This window comes from Rhincodon typus, chromosome 21, assembly GCF_021869965.1.
Source record: "Rhincodon typus isolate 14 chromosome 21, sRhiTyp1.1, whole genome shotgun sequence".
Classification (NCBI taxonomy): domain Eukaryota; kingdom Metazoa; phylum Chordata; class Chondrichthyes; order Orectolobiformes; family Rhincodontidae; genus Rhincodon; species Rhincodon typus.
In genome coordinates this window covers 27136720-27157169 of record NC_063352.1, presented here as the reverse complement: position 1 = coordinate 27157169, position 20450 = coordinate 27136720, and the positions used below count along the sequence as shown (strand labels likewise).

At 41.6% G+C, this 20450-nt stretch overlaps 1 protein-coding gene across 1 annotated transcript; it reads left to right on the top strand.

Annotated features, from left to right (window-relative positions):
- The first annotated feature begins 210 nt into the window (after positions 1 to 210).
- LOC109916143 (amiloride-sensitive sodium channel subunit beta-like) lies at positions 211 to 19974 on the top strand. Its single transcript, XM_020515849.2, has 13 exons — positions 211 to 301; positions 1717 to 2037; positions 3801 to 4074; positions 4919 to 5109; positions 6094 to 6197; positions 6822 to 6985; positions 7279 to 7377; positions 7809 to 7926; positions 11482 to 11560; positions 12786 to 12843; positions 15000 to 15061; positions 16690 to 16765; positions 19425 to 19974. Exons 1-13 carry the CDS (start codon positions 213 to 215, stop codon positions 19788 to 19790), a joined length of 2001 nt encoding a protein of 666 aa, XP_020371438.2. The 5' UTR covers positions 211 to 212; the 3' UTR covers positions 19791 to 19974.
- The last annotated feature ends 476 nt before the right edge of the window (positions 19975 to 20450 follow it).

Here is a 20450-nt window from a genome sequence, read left to right as displayed (position 1 = left end):
TTAGGATTTGAGTATTGTCAAATCTCTGTTCCTCCCTGTACGTATGTTTGAAGTGGAATTAGTGCGCCTATGTGAATGTGTTTGCGTGTTGTGTAGCTGGGGATTTGATGGGCTTTGCTAAGTAGGTGAGTATGTGTGTGAGCTTGATTGCGTGTGTGTGTGTAGCTGTCCCGTCTGTTTGATCTGGACGACTTGCTGACAAAGTCAAGTTGATGAGCCGGATTTGGTCGGAGTTGTTCAGTTGGAGACGGATTGCGGTCAGCAGTCCTCGTTCTTTCTACACAGTCCAGCAGACCATAAGGTGAGGATCGTCTGCCTTGTCCCTTCTCTTTCCAAAGTGCGGAATGTTCTGAGTTTCCCTCCCAGTGCAAAGAGACGCTTTATTTCGATTTATTTTCTTTGGTCTCGCATTTTAAACTCCAGGTTTGAGATCACTCTGTGCCGTTTATATAATAATGACTTTTATTTGCAGGAGACCTACATGATTGGAAGCTTCGGTGACTAAATCTGGACACGGTATAAAAAACTGAGAAGTTCTACATTGTAATCAAAATGCTAGAAAATGCCTCCGTGATTAGTATTAATATTTAGTTTTTAAAAAGTTTCATGACATATCTGATCAAAATTCTGTCAATATGCAATAGCTACCCCCAGTAACTGCCAACAGATTCGCGGCCTCTTCTAAACAACAGAATGAATTAGTTTTTGAATTATCTCGCAGAAAATGTTAAATTTCCAGCACAGTCCTACAATGTGGAAACACCGTAAATACTTTCGTTATATTGAGCCTTTATCTATGATATGAATTATAGATATTCGCAGTATTATTCAAACTTTCAGCCGAGTGTGTTTTTTTTTCGTTCTGAGTGGGTGCACTGAGTGAGCGGATTTTCATCCTTACAGCCTGAGCGCTGCCGGGGGAAGAAGTTCCCTCAGCGGCCGCACGCTGTGAGCTGCTCCAGGGCGGACGGCAGGGGAAGACAACCAGCGTCCTGAGCTCTCCTTCTGAACTAACGGGACGAGACGAGTCGAGACGTGAAAAAGCGACCCCAGCCGATTACATATTTATCCATTAATCAGCCTGCTTGCCCGTTTAGTTACTGAGAAATCTTCCGGACGTTCATCACGACTGAAGGTATTTAAACTCAAAATATAAATTGAATATAAAAAGGTACAGCCGCCATAGTCCCGCCCTCTCATCAGAGAGAAACGACTGCTTGTGGTTTAGATATTTTCCTCATCAACCTGTTCAGAGATGTATTACAAACCTCTGCAGCAGGTGGGACTTGAACCCAGACCTCATGACTCAGAGGTAGGGGCACTACCAATGCACCTCAAGTAACTCTCCAACTGGTAGTGGCTTAACCTGAGGGTTACTGCACCTCAGGCAAGAGGAGAGGCTGAGAGGGGAGCATACTCAGACAGTACAGGAATTGAACTCATATTGTGGGTATCATACTGTATCATAAACCAGCCATTTGGCCAATTGAGGTAAGAATATTAACACTGATCCCTGATTACTACTACTGAAGGTCACTGGGTGGAATGATCAGTGAGTGCACTTAAAATGAAGCACTGGAGATCTTTCGAAGGGTCCTGACAAAGGGTTTTGGCCCAAAAAGTTGTCTTTCTGCTCCCTTGATTCTGTCTGACCTGCTGTGTTTTGCAGCCTCATACCTACAGACACTAACAGACCTTTCCCACTGTGCCCAGCAGGATAGTCTGTCTGAAGATGCAGCAATATTTAACCCGCGCTCTGCACCGGCTGCAGAAAGGACCAGGTTACACCTATACTGAGCTCCTGGTCTGGTACTGTGAGAACACCAACACACATGGACCCAAGCGCATTGTAACTGAAGGGCCCAAGAAGCGGACGATGTGGTTCATTCTGACTCTGGTATTCACAGGGCTGGTGTGTTGGCAGTGGGTGATCCTAATTCAGAGTTACCTATCCTGGGAGGTCAGTATGAACCTGCGGACTGGTTTCAAAGCAATGAACTTCCCTGCTGTCACCATCTGTAACACCAACCCTTTCAGGTAAAATGGTGCTATTAAGTTATTACATCTGGGGAAGAAGTTTTTCTCCCCACTCCAATATTCCTGCAGACCTTAGGACGGTAAATTCTGAACTAACCCTCCAACAGGCAGTGTCATTTCCCTGGAGGGTATACCAGAAATTCCGTCCTCAGTGCACTCCTAATTGTTGTATTTGGAAAGTCCTCACAGCATACCCAGATTTTCAGTTTCACATTCTTCCTAGATTTATAAGATAGAAAGGTATTGACAAGAGAAAAGCAATAGTCCCATAGCCTAACGCCCATGCAGTCAATGTTAAATGAGCTGGTCTCAGCCGGGTAGCAGTGTTCGACATTGCCAGTAGACTTTGTGTTCAGGTAAAGGGGAAATCAGGCAAGATTCTTGCTTCCCGATCGTGATTCATCCGTTCCTCCTGCAAATGAAACTTAAGTGAGAATGGCATCAGGTCATCCGGTGACATTAAAGCAGCACAAATTCTCACAGTCTTAAGTCCGAAGACCTGGCATTTGGGAAAATCTATAAAAGTAGAGTTAGGCTACCAAGCAATGAAATTAGGAAGATTTTTCTTCATACAAAGAACAGTGGAAATTCAAAATTCTCTCCCCAAAAGGTTGTGGATGCTGGAGAACAATTTGGGCTATCATGATGGAGATGGGTGAATTTCTATTATGTTAGGATGTCAAGGATACAACAAAGGAGCTCACCTGGGCCATCACTTCGGTGAAGACTCATCGAAGGAGTCACCTAAACATCCCACTCAACTGTTCCTGCTCTACAACCAAAACCAATTTTCTTTTTAATGTATTTATCCAATTTTCTATTTAATGTTACTAGTAAATTTACTTCCTTCAGGCTCTCAGACAGTGTATTCTAGGTCAAAACTACTGTGTAAAGATATTCTCCTCAGGATACCCTTTTTGTTTGCAAATTATCTTAAATCTGAGTCCTGTAGATACCAACCCTCAGATACATTCTTCCCATCTGCTCCACTCAAATCCCTCCTAACCAAGGCAAGTAAATGGAGTTACTGATCAGCCATCATCTGATTATATGATGGGACAAGATGAGTAGTTGAATGAGCTCCCCGTTGCAATAATCCTGAAGTTGTGTTTGTCACCTTCCCCACCCAGAATATCTGATTTAGGAGTGAAAGAGGGAGCACATGTGCTGCAACTATTCAAAACCCTTAGTAGGATCACATCGACATTACCGTTAGCAGGTTTGGGTGTCACACTATGGGAAGGATATATTAGTCTTGAAGGGACTGCAGTGTGGATTTACCAGAACGATACTGAGATTTTAAGGGGAGAAATTACACAAGCATGACATATATTTAGAAGGTGAAGGGATGCTAGACTGGATTTTCTAAGATATTAAGGAAAGCAGAAAAGATAGATAAACTATTTCCACTGTTTGAAGGGTGAGAGTGGTCTAGAATTAGGCAGCATTATATAAAAATTAAAGTGAAACCCTTCAGGAAATTAAGAAACACAAATTCTGCACTGGAGTGGCAGAGATTTGAAACTCACTTCCACAAATAATAATTGATGCTTGATAAATAGTTCATTTTAAATGTAAGATGGATAGATTTTTGCTAAGCAAAGATATTAAAGGGTACAGAGCAAAGTCTACGAAGCTAGTTGTAGGTCAGTCAAACTGTTATTTAATGGTGAAACAAGCTCAAGGGGTTTAGTGGCCTATTGTTCAGTTCTTAGGAAAATCTCCTGGTTTTTGATGTTAAAATAATCTGCTCACAATTTCAGGTACACAAGGTCCAAGCAGTTGTTGCAGCATTTGGACAAGTTTGCCAAACTTGCACTTGAACATATTTACAGTTATAACCAAAATGGAACAATACCAGCTGCATTCCCACCGTCACAGACAAACTGGAGCAGGGTAGCATCACTTGTAATAATTGAAACAAGTGAACAGGGCGTGGAGACCGTGCTACACATCCTGGGATCTGATCAAAGTCAAATTCACTCAGCAGCTTGGAACCGGTCACAGCCAGGGTCCTTCAAAGTGGCACTGCAACTGGTAAGTAAGGGTAGTGCAGTGTGTGTATTTGCATATCTGTGCACGATTATGTGCATGCCTCTATATAACACGTGCACTTACGTGAGCGCATGTGTGCATGTTTTGCAAAGTTTCAAGAGTATAACTACATTTGATGAGAACAGTGGGGGCAGTGTTAATCAGATTATTAGGAATGCCACAGATGGCACAAAGAGTGCATAGGTGCAGAAACATTACCTGCCAGTGCTACATCACTGCCAAGCAACAAATGCAGCTGCCTTTCGACCAGAGGAATAGTCTATTGAGCCAGCCGTCAGGCATTCAGTGATGCTAGGAGAAAGTCCTTGATTCTGTCAATTCTCCATCCAAGTCCAAATTCAGCCCAGAGCTGCTATTTCTCCTATGTCCAACCTGAGCAGCAGCCCAACTGAATGGCTGGTGCTATGTCATGACCTTTCTCTCCACTGCTGAACTTTGCCCATGTTTCCAGGGCTTTATCCCTGTTCCCAGAACACTGTCCCCGCTCCCAACCCTTGCACCCAACTCCTGAACTTTGTCTCAGAACTGTGGCCTCAGATGGGCTGTCTGTGAATGCACAACTGGTCTGACATTAGTAGTAGGAACCTAGTAATGTTGTTTGTTTGTGCACAGCTTCATTCTGACTTAAAGATATCTGTCATCAGTAACTGATGTCACTGGGCCCTTTGCACATGTGCAGGTGGCCATTTTGATGGCTATTTGTGTTTGTGCCAATTGTTCCAATTCAAGTTAGGATGTTCAGTGAAATGTGTATTGTGTACATTGAAGGTACAATGAATGTATTGTGTTCATGGAGTGTAACAACTTGTTTTTGTTTACCTCCTAGTGCAATCAGAACAGGTCAAACTGTATATATAGAAACTTCAGCACAGCGCTAGAGGCAATGAATGAGTGGTATTCCTTGCACTACATGAGCATCCTGTCCAACATGCCTCAATCAGACCGCCTGATGATGGGCGAGCAGGGGCAGGATTTCATTCTGGCTTGTGTTTTCGGTGGACAGCCCTGTAACCTTGAGTAAGTTCGTAGTTCCCCTCCTGTACTGGAAGATCTTTGAGGACCTTATACTGCAAAACTGCCAAAAAAAAACCTAACTGTGTGATCCAGTGGGGGAGACATAATCTTCTGAACAGTTTGGAAGAACATTTGGCTGACGGGATCAGTTATTTCCCAGATTAAAAACGATTAAATATCCACACAGTCCACTACTTCCACACTGTGGCAGTAATGTGTACAATGTATAAGGGACGCTACAACAACTTGTCAATCCTCCTTCAACACCACCTTCCAAACCCACTCTACATTGAAGAACAAGGGCAACAGATACATGAGAACACCACCACTTGCAGTTTCTCCTCCAAGCCACTTGCCATGCTGAGTTGGAACTGCATACATGTTCCTATACTGTCACTGGGTCAAAATAGCATTATGCAGGTTTCTAGCCTCCATGGACTGCAGCAAGCTCACAAAATACTGACTTTGGCAGCCATTTCACATTCCAAGAATGAAATAACAAGAATAAAGATGTGATGTAGCAAAATCTTAAGGAAGGGTATTTTGTCTTGATAATCCTCCCAGATTCTGTCCAATGGATTTCGATTCCTCTAGGTACAGCTCTATGATAAAGTCCAGTACTTCACTCAGGTGACACCCTACAGTCTACAGCTGCTCCAGAAAAGGAGCTGACATCAGTAATTCATGGTTTGAATTTCATAATTCATTAAGATGGAATTCAGCCTGAGCAGAGACAGAGGGCTTTCCTAGCTCTGGCTGAACCTCTCTAAGCCCCAGTTATTGATTCTGATTGTGTTACCTCACTGCTCTCTCAGCTGTGCAACCAAAGCAATGCAGGCCAGGATGGAATCTGGTGCCTCCCTGGTCATTGAGCAAATGGGGAATGAAAGCTCAATGTGCAAAAAGAACTGAGCACAGCAAGCGTCAAGAATACTCAAAGTGAATGAGGGTAAAGACCAAGGATAAGGCGGCTGTCTTGTCTTTCAGAAACTTCACACAGTTGATGCATCCAACTTATGGCAACTGTTACATCTTCAACTGGGGTTCGGAGAGAGAGCCGCTGGTGACATCTAATCCTGGTGCGGAGTTTGGTAAGGTCTGCTTTTGTTTACGTGCCAGTCAGTAAGACTTCCACAAAACCAAAGGTTCATTTTAATATTGTGAATGAAATAATCCTATAATGCATCATCAACAACCTCAAGTTTTCAATGTTTCATGTTGCATTTGTGTGTCTCCCTCCCTTTCCCTCCACTGTCTCTATCCATGTGCCCCTGCTGCTATTTCTTTCTCATCTATCCACATCTCTATGTTTCTCTCCACCATTGCCTCCTGCTCTTGTCTCTTTCCTCTTTCTCACTCCTCCATTTCTCTCCACTGCTCTGTCTCTAATGCTAAACTAAGCGTCACTGTCCACGTGAAAGATCAGGAAAAATCTGCCTTGTCCAGTTTGTGTCACATCAACATGGTTAACCGTTAACTTCTCTTTGAAGTGGCTAAGCAAAAGTGGCCTAGTCACATCAAACATTATCTCAGGGTAACTATGAATGAGTAATAAATGCCGACCTTGTCAGTGATGCCTATAGTCTGAAAATTTACAAAAAGCTTTTTTTGTCACTCATTGGTAGTGAGCACTTAGAGATGAGTGCGCTTCCAGTCTTTCTGATAATGCAGCTGAGGGGATCAGTGTGGAACTGATTGTTGGTCTTTATGTACAGGGCTGAAGCTGGTGCTAGATATCTCTCAAGAGGATTACAACCCCTTTCTCTCCATTGCAGCTGGAGCCAGATTCATGCTGCACCAGCAGAACACCTTCCCATTCCTCCAGGATTTGGGGCTGTATGCCAGAGCTGGCACAGAGACCTCCATCGGCATATTTGTGGTAGGTATAGTAGTTGGCATTATATAAACTGAGAGAGCTAGAGGTGAGCTCCTCTCTTTCACTTCGAGGAAACAGCTGAAATATGAACAAGACACACAATGTGAAGCAGAGAGAAATGATCATTTATTCAGCTCTGAGCCTCTCCATTTTGTATTCTTGACTGAAGCATTGGCCCAGTTAATAAATGCCAAATCACCACAGAGTTGGATCTTTTTTACCAGCACTATATGAAAGGTACTATATAAATAAAAGATTATCATTCTTAAATGCTCATAATTTTTTTCTTTGGCCAGGATGAAATAGTGCGTCTAGGTGGTTCCTACAGTCAATGTACATTTGATGGTTCAGATGTGGATGTGAAGACTCTTTACAATACCACCTACACAATGCAGGTATTTCAGTCCTTCAGTCAGATACAGTCCTGTCTTATTTTCCGCCTTTTCCTCTTCCTTCTTGAAATGCAGCCTAATTTCTGATCAGTTTTTGACTTTGAGGCTAGTCCTTCTGGGAACAGTGCCTGTGGAACCCATACCACGGGATACAGGTACAGATATGGCTCTCAGTGGGTATGGGCAATACTGGCACTTACTCTTATTGGGGTGCAGAGTCCACAGATATTGGCTGTCACTGGGGTGTGGTCTAGACTATCATTGGAAGGGGCTTGTCCAGTTGGGATTCTGTACAATGTTAGGAAGGGCTTTGATTCATTGGGATTAAAGTTGTATCTATATTGGGAGGTCTGCTGTAATAAATGTTCTTACTCTGGAAATTAAACCTCTATTATTCTGGTTTCTCTAATGCTCTGGTTGTTTTCTATCCTCAGACCTGTCTCCAATCCTGTCTCCAGGATCACATGGTGAAGTTCTGTGGGTGTGGGCATCACAACTACCCTCTACCAGAAGGGAAATATTATTGTAATAACGAGGATAATCCAAACTGGGGTGAGTCATTAATTAAACTAACAGGAACCTGTCCAATGTTCCCTCTAAGCTGAATGGATGGGTAACCGTGTCATTTTTTGGAACTTGTCATGCCGAAAACAAACAGCCTTCCATCAGATGCATACACACATGGCTGTGTGTCAATCTTAAAAAGAATGTACAGTGCAACAGGCCAACCATTCAAAGCAAACATAAGTTAAAGGGAACATTGGTCCCATCTTTATTGAATATCCAGTGTGCAAATTGACAGGATCCTATAACTGAAAATAGTGAAACTAATAGGGTTCTGTCTCTGAATACAGAGACTGTATTAAACTGAAATGGGCCTGTCTCTGAATAAGAAAAATATATTAAATGATAAAGTCTTGTAACTGATTATAGTGAGCATATGAAATCAACATAGTCCTCTTTCTGTGTATTTAGACTGTATTAAACCAAAAGGTCCTATTTCTGAACACAGACAGAGAGTATTAAACTGACAGTTTGACACACTGAAATTAGAATGTGCATTAATGTGGTCCCAGTGCTGGTAATATAACATGAACAAGTATAGGCTATATTTGTTCTTCCAAGTCTCTTTCATCTTTAGCTACAATCATCATTGATCTCTTTCAAATCTATCTTGCTGCATTATCCTTATATTCTGGAGTCCCTTAGCATCCAAAAATCTTTTGACTGTTGAATAGATTTACCAACAAGAGCATGACCAAAACCACTAGGATAGAGAACTCCAAAGATTAACAATCTTTTGAGAGGAAAAATTCTCTTCACCACAGTCCTAAATGCTTGACACTTTACACTGCACATAGCTCCCCAAAACCTGTCAAACCCCTTAGGAATTTTATGTTTCAACAAGAGCACTTCATTTAAAAGACTAGGCTTAACTTATCAAATCTCTCATTATAGGAACAAGAATCAGTTTAGTGAAATGTGGCACTTCTCGAAGGCAAATGTATCTTTAAGTAAGGATTCCAAAACTGCACACATTATTTTCTCAAATGTTCTTACCAAGGCATATATAATCGTAGTAAGACTTATTCTGTTCTTCAATCACTTTGTATCAACTAATCTTTTGTTTTCTCAATTGCTTGCTCTACCTACACATTAGGGGGTCGGTTAGCTCAGTTGGCTGGTTGGCTAGTTTGCAGTATACAGTATCAGAAACATTCCTCTACTAGCTGAGGTCACCGTGAAGGTCCTGCCTTCTCAACCCCACCCTTTACATGAGGTGTGGTGACCCTCAGGTTAAACTCGCCATCCAGTCATCTCTCTCTCTGTGACTTGACTTTATATCTGCATGTTAACTTCCTGCAATTGGTGTACAAGGACATCAAGACCACTCTCGTACAAACATTAAGCAGTCTTTCATCCATCAAAGTTAACAAATTCAAACTTCCTGATAGTACACGCCATCTGCCACAATATTGCACTCATTCTATTTCCATCAAAAAGACATTATCACTAACTTTTTCTCTTTTGCAAACTTGGGTACTCATACTTGTTCTCTCATCTACACATTACTGTAGGCTGTAAACAACTGAGGCTCCAGTTCTGATCTTTGAATTATCTCACTTGTTATAGAGCCTTCCAATGTGAAAAATTCCATTTATTCCTACTCATTGTTTTCTGTTCATGTAAATAAAGATGGATGCTAATATTGCAAGACTGTAAAAATATTTTCATATGAATGGATCAGTGAAAGAACAAAAACTCAGGATTACACCTGGTAGGATACACTGAAAGGGGAGAAGAAGGTTTTTCAGAGTTTTAGCTTAGAAAATTTATGCTTCCTCCAGGGGTCTCCAGCATCACAGATACCAGTCTTCAGCCAATTCAATTCACCCCATGTAATATCAAGAAACAGTTGGAGGCACTGGATACTGCAAACGCTATGGCCCCTGACAACATTTTGGCAATAGAAATGAAGACTTGTGCTGAAGAACTTGCCGCTCCCTTAGCTAAGCTATTCCAGAACAGGTACAATTTGGCAGCCGCCAAACAATGTGGAAAATTGTATGTCCTGTACACAAAAAGCAGGACAAATCCAACCCAGCCAATTACTACCCCATCAGTCTATTCTTGATCATCAGTAAAGTGATGGAAGGTGTCATCAACAGTGGTATCAAACAGCATGTGCTCAGCATTAACCTGCTCAGTGAAGCCAATTTTGGGTTTCACTAAAGCCATTCAGCTCCTGACTTCATTTCAACCTTGGTTCAAACATGGTCAAAACAGCTGAATTCCAGTGGTGAGGCTAGAGTCACAACCCATAACATTAAGGCTGTGTTTGACTGAGAGTGCCATCAATGAGCTCGAGCAAAACTGGAATCAATGGGTATCAATGGATAAATTCTCTGCTGCTTGGATTCATACCTGACACATAGGAAGCTGATTGTTGTTATTAGAGATCAGTCATCTCAACTCTAGGATATCTCTGCAGGACTTCTTCAGGATAGTGTCCTGGAGCCAACCATCTTCAGCTGCTTCATCAATGACCTTTCCTCCATCTTAAGGTCAGAAGTGGGGATTTTCTATGATTGTACAATGTTCAGCACCATTATGACTCCTCAGACACTGAAGCAGTCCAAACTGAAATTCTACAAGATCTGGGCAATACCCAGGCTTGGGCTAACAAGTGGCAAATAATATTCACACCACATAAATGCCACGCTATGACCACCTCAAATAAGAAACAAGCTAACCACCACCCCTCACATTCAATACTGTTACCATTACGGAATCCCCCATTATCAAAATCCTGGAATTAGCACTGATCAGAAACTCAACTGCACTCACCACATAAATACAGGTGACTACAGAAGCACATCAGTGTCTAGAATACTGCGGCAAGTAACTCACCTCCTGACTCCCCAAATTCTGCAAGGCACAAGTCAGGAGTGTGGTGGAATGCTCTCCCAATTTCCTGGATGGGTGCAGCTCGAACAACACTCAATAAGCTTTGACACTGTCCGGAACAGAGCAGCATGCTTGATTGGCACCACATCCACAACCATTCACTCCCTCCACCACCAATGATCAGTAGCAGCAGTGTGTACTATCTATATGATTCACCAAAGATCCTCAGACAGCACTTCCAAACATAAGACACTTCCATCCAGAAGAATAAGGGCAGTAGATGCCTGGGAATACTACGACCTACAAGTTCCCCTTCAAGCCACTCATCCTCCTGACTTGGAAATATATCTCCATTCCTTCACTGTCACTGGGTCAAAATTCTGGAATTCTGTCCCTGAGGACATTGTGGGTCAACCTCCTTACTCGTGGACTGCAGTGGTTCAAGAAGGCAGCTTTCTATCACCTTCTCAATGGCAACTAGGGATGGCCAATTAATACGGGTCAGTCAGTGATGCCCATGTCCCACAAACGAATCAAAAAATTCATTTCCAGAAAACGAATTAGACAAAAAAACTTAAAGGAAGAAAATATAATGGACAATGGTAACAAGTCTGGGAAACGGAGTTAAGAATGGTCATAAGAGTACACTTGGTGTTATAATTTAGTTGGATCTAATTGCCACTGTTCTGTATTCCCTAGGTTACTGTTATTACCACCTGAAACAGCAAATAGAAGCTGAACACTCAGACTGCCTGGAGAGTTGCAAGCAGCCCTGCAAGTGAGTTCTGTGCTGATCAGTTCTCAGGCACAATTTAGAGAGGCCACTGGGACCAGCCCTTCTCCCACACCATGGTATTGCCCCCATCATTTGTCTCTTCTCTCTCCGCACATTAGTCCATTCAAGGTACTGGTCACTCTGTGTCCTCTGACACCCTTTCCTGGCCTTGATCAGAGACTGCAAGATCCCACAATTGGTGCTGCCCAATTTTTCAGATAAACTCCAAATTGCTGATAGAGCAAGAAACTCTCTTTTTGATGGGGTGAGAGGAAGGGGGGAGGTACCAGAGCCAAGCCTCCGTGTCCAACTGATGACCCACCTTCCAATGTCCCCAAAAACACCCCCACCTATGACTCCCCCCTCCTCCACAATGGTTCCCTTGATGCAGGCGTATGACTGCTCCCATGTGAAGTTAGCCACTTTGGCAGCAAAAACAGGAAGGCAGATTATTGTCTGAACAGCAACAGATTGGGAAAGGGAGAAGTACAACAAGACTTAAGTGTTCTTGTACACCACTCACTGAAAGAAAGCATGCAGGTGCAGTAAGCGATGAAGAAGAGAAATGGTATAAGAGGATTTGAGTAGAGGAGCAGGGCTGTCTTGCTGCAATTGTACAAGGTCTTGATTGGTTAGGACTATATTCACTGGAGTTTAGAAGAATGAGGGCATCTCACAGAAACCTATAAATTTCTAACAGGATTAAATAGAGTAACACAGAAAGGGTACTCCTAAGACCCAAGAGTCCAGAACTAGGGTCACAGTCTAACGATATGGAATAGGCCATCCAAGATTGAGATGAGGATAAATTTCTTTACCCAGAGAGTGGTGAGCCTGTGAAATTCTTCGCAGTTGAGGTCAAATCATTGAATGTTGTCAAGAAAGTTAGAGGTCATTCTTAGGACTAAATAAATCAAAGGGTATGGAGAGAAAGGAGAAATAGGGTACTGAGTACAATGATCAGCCATGTGAATGGCAGAGGAGGATTGAGGAGCTGAATGCCCTACACCTGCTACTATTTTCTGCATTTTTATGACGGGAGAAAAAGATATTGCAGTGATTTGAAAGTAACAGACAGACAGAGAAAGACAGAGAGATGGAGAAAGTGGAATTGTAAGAAAGTTCTATTGTTAAGAACTGCTAAGATGAAAAGACTGAGTGTGAGTGAAGGATAAAGACAGTTGGAATTTCTTCAGAGTTACTCATCAAGCATCTTGTCTCCCTACAGTGAGACCCAGTACAGACTGACCATGACTATGGCGGATTGGCCATCTGAGTCCTCTGAGGTAGGCCTGAACTTATGATGCAAATTGAACAATATTTCATCAGCTTTCCCAGTGACTATGTAGATAACTGCATATGTAGCAATGTGTTATCAATAACAGGAGTGTCTGAAAGTATCATTACCCGCACCTCATAATGATACAAGATGAATGTGGGCTGTAGGTGCTAATTAGCCTCAATGTCCTTGGATTGTGAGAGAAGATGGTGAAATCAGCTGTCTTTCCTATTTCTGACTATTGTTAGGAGGGCAACTGTGGCAAAGACTGTGGACTTGTGGTAATGCTGATATTCAATACCCAGGTAATAAAAGCAAAATACTTGGATACTTGAGATCTGATAGAAACAGACTGTGTTCAAATTTCAGTTCCAAAGAAGAGTCATATTGGTGACGACACATTAACGCTCTCCCTCCATAGATACTGCCAGACTTCCTGAGTTTCTCCAACATCTTATCTTTATTTTATTTAACACTCAGGCTCATACATGGTTTTGTGGGGAAGACAATGCAGATGTGACCACGACGACTACACATTTTGGGGATGGAGGACCGGGACAGTAGTCAGCGTTTCTTGTCAACATCACATCGACTAGGGAAATGATTTTAAATTAAATTCTAAACTAGCACTGAAAATGAGGGAAGACAGCAGAAGAAATTTCTTTACATAGGAGGTTATTGGAGCTTAGAATGTTTTGCCACAGAGTATAATTAGGACAGAGACAAGTGTGTCTTAGGGAAAAATTGGATAAATATTTGAATCAGAGCCAGATTCAAAATGGAAGTAGATCAGGATTGAGAGGGCAATGAGAGACGATGAGGCATTGAGATTAATGTTAGATTAATACAGCAAACTAGCACTGATATGAGACAAATAGCCTCCTTCTATACAGAAAATATCTATGATTTAAGAAGTTAAATAACTGTGTTTAGACTGTGATTGAGCCAAAACTGCAGCAGTCAGTCCACTAACATTTATTTCTTTGCCACAAAGATTTAAGTGTCCTGGGTTCTCACCTACTGTACTGATTGTGAATTCTGGTTCAAGGACCTGGCAGTTACACCTCAGCGCAGCTATATACACTTTGTCTCATTTCTTCTAACCTTAATCAGCTGGTCTGAGAATAACCAACTATAAACTGTTTAACCAAACAAAAAGAAAGAACTTATATTTATGTAGTACTTTTTACAATCACAGGGCATCGCAAAGTACTGCTGGTCAACAGAATATGTAGCAATAATCTGATGCCTATCCTCTTGGTAGGCTAATCCATGAGAACTGATCAACTAAGCGTTGCATCAGTGAAGACAAATCACATCAAAGTACTTATGAAGTACAATCACTGTTGTAAAGTGCGATTAAGTGCAGAAGACAATTTGAATACAGTAAGCTCTTTGTATTGCAATACAGTAAAAACCTGTATTATTCAGCAACATAGCAACCACAATGCTCCACCAACCAATATGCCCCCCCAAAGACCGCAAACCATGATAACTTTAAAATTTTTGACTTACGTAGAGATGACATTCTTGATTTAAACTGTTCATTTATGCTTTCCTGGTTTGTGCTTCATTCTTCTTCTTTATCCAACAGGCTTTGGGGCTGAGCTGTTTGCCAATTGCAAACATTTGACTGTAACCAGCCAGAGAGTGGTGCAGAGGAACAACTTTGCACAAGTGCAGAGCAATATTCATTTTCACATCACCTATCCCTTTCCCAGATTATTAATAACAATTTAGTTACTGTTTTCTCCACTAAACTTTAATAAAGGTGTCATTGTTGTCCACAACTACCAACTCTTCCTTTTCGAGACACTCAAAAGCGTTACTACAAAATTAATTCCACCTCTCCTACTGTTTTTACGGTTGTAATCGCTCCACAATTACCAGCCTTTTTATTTACTGAAACACCTGTTACTGGTGCCTGCAGATAATACAAACTTTACAGTAATCTTGGTTGATGTGACCCTTCCTTTACAAAAGGTGATCTAATTCTGCCCTTCTGGCTGGAGTCAGCCATCTAGGCATAATTCACGGACAGAAACTGGGAAATCTTGCCTTTTATGACTCATCCATTCACTGAATAAATTTGGTGACCAGTTCATTTGCTGCAAAAATTCTTCAATAAGAGTATCTAAAATCCTTTCTTCGTCTAAAATATAGGATTGGATTTACCACATCTTGTCGTACGAAAGGGATTCCTCAGCTGCTGTTACTGTAAACAGGTGAGTTCCCAGAATTAACCGAATCATAAAATAGATGGGATCGTAAAATACAGGATTCTGGAGAGGATATTTGAGCTTTCTAACATCCTGTATTTGTAATAAGTTAGATCACATGGGATTCAGGGTAAGCTTGCCAATTGGATATAAAATTGGCTTAACAGCAGGAGACAGAAGGTGGTGGGAAAGGTTGTTTTTCGGACTGGAGGCCTGTTACCAGCAGTGTTCCACAGGGATCAGTGCCACATCCACTTTTGTTTGTCATTTAGATAAATGATGTGGATGAGAATATAGAAGTTTGCGGATGTCACCAAAATTAGTGGTATAGTGGACAGTGAAGAAGATTATCTAAGATTACAAAGAGATCCTGATCAATTGGGTCAATGGGCTGAGAAGTGGCAGATGGAGTTTAATTTGGATAAACGCGAGGTACTGCATTTTGGTAAAACAAACGAGGGTAGGAATTACATAATTAAAAGAGGTCTTGGGTAGTGTTGTAGAACAGAGAGACATAGGGTTTCAGGAACATAATTCTTTGAAGTCTAAAGTCTGTTTCTCAGACCAGGTGGTTAAGAAGACTTTAGCACGCTTGCCTTCATTGCTCATACATTTGAGTATAGAAGTTGGAATATCGCTGTTGAGGTTTTACAGGACGTTGGTGAGACCTCTTCTGGAGTACTGTGTCCAGTTCTGGTTGCCCTGCTATATGAAGAATATTATTAAATTGGAGAGGGTTCAGAAAAGATTTACCAGGGTGTTGCCAGGAAAGGAGGGTTTGTGTTACAAAGAGAGGCTGAATTGGCTGGGACTTTTTCCACTGGAGTGTGGGAAGTTCAGGGGTGACCTTATAGATGTTTATAAAATTATGAAGGATACAGGTAAAGTGAATGGCGGGTGTCTTTTCCTTAGAGTGGGGGATTTCAAGACTAGGGGGCATATTTTTAAGGTGAGAGGAGAAAGATTTAAAAAGGACATGGGGGCATTTTTTGTTTTTACACAGTGAGTAGTTTATGTGTGGGATGAACTTCCAGAAGTGGGGGATGCAGGTACAGTTACAACGTTTAAAAGACAATTTGATAAGTTCATGAATAAGAAATGTTTGGAGGGATACGGGCAGGCAGGTGGAACTAGTTTAGTTTGAGAACGTGTTCGGCACGGACTGGTTGGACCAAAGTATTTGTTTCCCTGCTGTATGACTCTCTGACTGCGGGTAGCAGGCAGAGTGGGAATGCATGTTTTGAAGTACAAGTTAGGGTTTTTGAGAATAACCTGCATTTCTATAGTTACTTAATGTGGAAAATACCTCAATACATTTTGCAGGACAGCATCAAACAAAAAAATAATAGCTAAGGTGTTGCCTTGGATTTAGAAGGTTGAGGGTTGTCCAATTTAGGAATATATAAAGATTAAATGACACAAAATATAGGTAAAGAGAAACTATTTCCTCTGGGTGGGACAGATTCCAGAATAAGGAGGCATAATCTTTAAAATTAGTGATAGGAAAATGAAGATAATAGAATTGGAAAGATAAGGAGTTGAACAGTACAAATGTTGTTACCTGTAAGTGAGCAGACTATTTCTAAGAATAAAATGTGAAACAGTATTTAATCATGAACTGAAATGTTTTACAGGAGAAACATCCTGAAATTAAACTTTTACTTCCAAGAGATTAATTATAGGACAATTCAGGAGGACCCTGCTCTAACAGTAAGTTTCAAAAGGCACTCTTCAATCTTCATTCTCCCAAAGGTATCACCGGGCTTCATCAAACCTTTGCAGCTGAGGCATATGTTGGATGCACAGTACTGAACACTGCCACACAAAACACAGCAGTATCAGACTGGAATGAATAGTACCCCTTTTACTCAGGGATGGAAGAAATTACATACTGTCCATGATATGAAAGATTATACATTGGGTCCAACTGCCCATTTTTAATTTATTACTTCATGGGATATGGGCATTTCCAGCTTGGTCAACATTTGTTGCCTTCCCCAGTTGGCCTGGAGAAGGTAATTGGTAAGCATTTTCTTGAACTACTAGTCCACGTAGTGTAGGTACATCCACAATGCTATTTGGAAGACATGATGTAGAGATGCCTGTGATGAAGGAGCAGTGGTCCAAAAGCTTGTGATTTTAAATAAACCTGCTGGACTATAACTTGGTGTCCTGCAACTTCTGACTCTATTTGGAAGAGAGTTGCACGATTTTGACCCTATGAATGAATGGCAATATGATTCTAAGTTAGAATGGTGTGGCTTGGAAGGAGATTTATGAATGGGGATAATTTCCACGCATTGGCTACCTTTGTCCTTCTAGGAAAAAAAATATAGGTTTGAAAGGTACTGTCGAAAGAGGCTTGGTGAATAACTAGTGCAGCTTGTGGATGATACACACTGTTGCCACTGTACACCAATGGTGGAGGGAGTGAATACTTGAGTGCAGCACAAATGTCAGTTCATACTTATCAGATATGCTAGGGCCCTTTGCTACTACACAGAGTCAAATGTGGCCTTGAGGCCAATCCTTCTCACCTCACCTCTGGAGTTCAGTTCCTTCGTCAAGATAGTAATGGGGTTCAGAGCTGAATGGACCCAGAAGAATCCAAACTGAGTGTCAGTGAGCAGATTACTGCAAAACATTGATAACACTGTTGATGATCTTTTCCAACACTTTATTAATGATTGAGTAGACTGATTGCATAGTAAATGTCCAGGTTGGATTTGTCCTACTTTTTATGCAACTACTTACCTGGGTAATTTTTCACTTTGTCAAGTACATGCCAATGTTGTAGTTGTACTGAAACAGCTTGGCCAGGGAGTAAGTTCTGAAGCACAAGTCTTCAGTACTATTTAATATTGTCAGGGCTTGTAGCCTTTAGCATTTAACTATTTTTTGATACCGGGTTGAGTGAATCAAATTAGCTGAAGACTGACATCTGTGATGCTGGGGACTCCAGAGGAGGCCAAGATGAATTTTCCTCTTGACACTTCTAACTGAAGCTTGTTGCAAATGCTTAGCCTTATCTTTTCCACTGACTTGCTGGGTTCCCTCATCATTGAGGATGGAGATATTTGTGGAGCCCCTCCTCCATTGAGCTGATTAATTGCCTACCACCGTTCACGCCTGGATGTGGCAGGGCTGCAGAGCTAAGATCTTATCTGTTATTGTGGAATCACATATCTCTATCACTCACTGCTTATGCTGTTTGGCACACAAGTAGTCCTGTGTTGTAGCTCTGCAAGACTGACACCTCATTTTTAGGTGTGTCTGGTGCTGCTCCTGGGAAGCCCTCCTGCACTTTTCATTGAACCAGTGTTGACCTGCTGTCTTGTTGGTAATGGTGGAGTAGGAAAGTTACCGAGCCATGAAATTGCAGATTATTTTTATGTACAATTCTGTTTCTGCTGATGGTTCACAGCTTCATGGATGCTCAGTTTTGAGCCCTAGATTTGTTTGAAATCTATCCCAATTAACACAGTGGTAGTGTCACACAACATGATGAAGGTATTCTTGTTGTGAAGATGAGACTTGTCTTCACAACGACTGTCCAATAGTTACTCCTATGCTGTCATTGACAGATGCATCTATGCCAGGTAGATTGTTGAAGATGAGGCCAAGCATGTTTTTCCCTTTTTATTGGTTCCCTTACCACCTTCAGAATTCAATTAGCTTGGTCAGTGTGATGCTGCCAAGCCGCTCTTGGTGATGAACAATGAAGTGTCCCACAGTGTATATTCAGTGCCCTTGCCATCTCAGTTCTTCCACTAAAGAGTGTTCAACGTGGAAGAGGTCCGATTCATTAGCCAAGTCGGTGGGGGAATGATATGTGGTAAAGAAAAGGTTTCCTTGCTCACGTTTGATCTGATGCCACAAAACATTGCAAACAATGTTGAATTAATGTTGAAGATAGCCAGAGCAATCTAGGACAATGACTGCAAGGTATAATTTATAAAGTTTGATCATATAACACTGTTGTTTAGTCTATTAGACAACTCTCCCAATTTTGGCATAAGAAGGATGTTGCAGCATTCCAATTTAAGGGCCATCAACACTGCTGAGTGTATGGAGTCACATCTAGATCAGACTGGGGAATAGCAGGTTTCCTATCCTCTGAAACATGGGAGAGCCAGTTGGGGTTTTTATGCCAATCAACTATTTAATTCTAGACTTATTAACAAACTGAATTTAAATTCCACTGGCAGCTGTGGACTCAGATGGAATTTGAACCTGTGTTGCCAGAGCTTTTGCCTGGGCCTCTAGATTACCAGTATAGTGACATCATTGCAATACCACCTCACTCCCATTCACATGTATATATTTATACTGTAAAATAAATGTTTTCCAACTATTTCTGTCTTTTCAGATAGATTGGCTACTATCCAAACTCGGCGGCCAGTTTGGATTCTGGATGGGTGGCTCCATACTCTGTATCATTGAACTGATTGAGATCCTGATCGATTGCCTTTGGATCACTGTCATCAAGGTGGTGAAGTGGTGTGCATATCGTAGGTCACGTCGAGCTCAGATTCACTGCTCTGACCCACCACCAACCGTAACCCAGTCAGTTGAAGACCACACCAACGCTGGGTTTGAACCAGACCAAGCTGAAGCCCATATAGAAAGACCATGTACCTTGGTGATTCCAGGGACACCCCCTCCTCAGTACGACTCTCTACGCATCTACCCGATCCCCCAGCGCAGGATAACTTGGGATTGTGATGAAAATTAATGGATCTTTTGCGCCACATTCCAGAGGTGGAGGAGCAAGCTTAAGGAAAACCATCACTGCTGCCTCACATGCGCAAGGACTTGGTAGCACAATCCACAGAGCTCACCTCTACCCCCCAAAAAATGCACTCACAATCACATATTGCAATTTGTAAAGAAAGAACTTGCACTACTCATGACCTCAGGATGTCCAGAATTTTTTCACAATTAAATACTTTTGAACACACAGCATGATCTCACAAACATCACCAAAATAAATAAATAGGTTATGATTGAGGAAAAAAAGTATTAGTCAGGATACAAGAAGAACATTGCTTGAAGAGAAGAGATGGGATTTGGATGAATGCCTCATCTGAAAGTTGCAGTATTCTTCCCAGCCCCACACTGGGAGTATCCTTCTGGATTATGGATTCAAGTCTCTCGAGTGGAATATGAATCTACAATCTTCTGCCTCAGAGGCAAGATGTTACCCACTGAACCATGACTTACGCTACTGAGTACAGAAAGTTTTGACTTTTGTTGTTTGAAATATTTAGCCACGAACATGCTTGTGTTGGATTGAACAGCAACCAAGTCTAATTTTAAAAATAAGGACTTGTTAAAGATCACTTGCTTTGAAACAAAAACAAGTTATAAATATGCTGTTGTAAAATGTGAAAAT

Coding starts and splice junctions, on each gene's coding strand:
- LOC109916143 (XM_020515849.2), top strand. CDS start 213: ATGAGCCGGATTTGGTCGGAGTTGTTCAGTTGGAGACGGATTGCGGTC. Junction 4,075..4,918: donor TCAAAGTGGCACTGCAACTG/GTAAGTAAGGGT, acceptor TTTACCTCCTAG/TGCAATCAGAACAGGTCAAA. Junction 15,062..16,689: donor GCTGCTGTTACTGTAAACAG/GTGAGTTCCCAG, acceptor AATGTTTTACAG/GAGAAACATCCTGAAATTAA.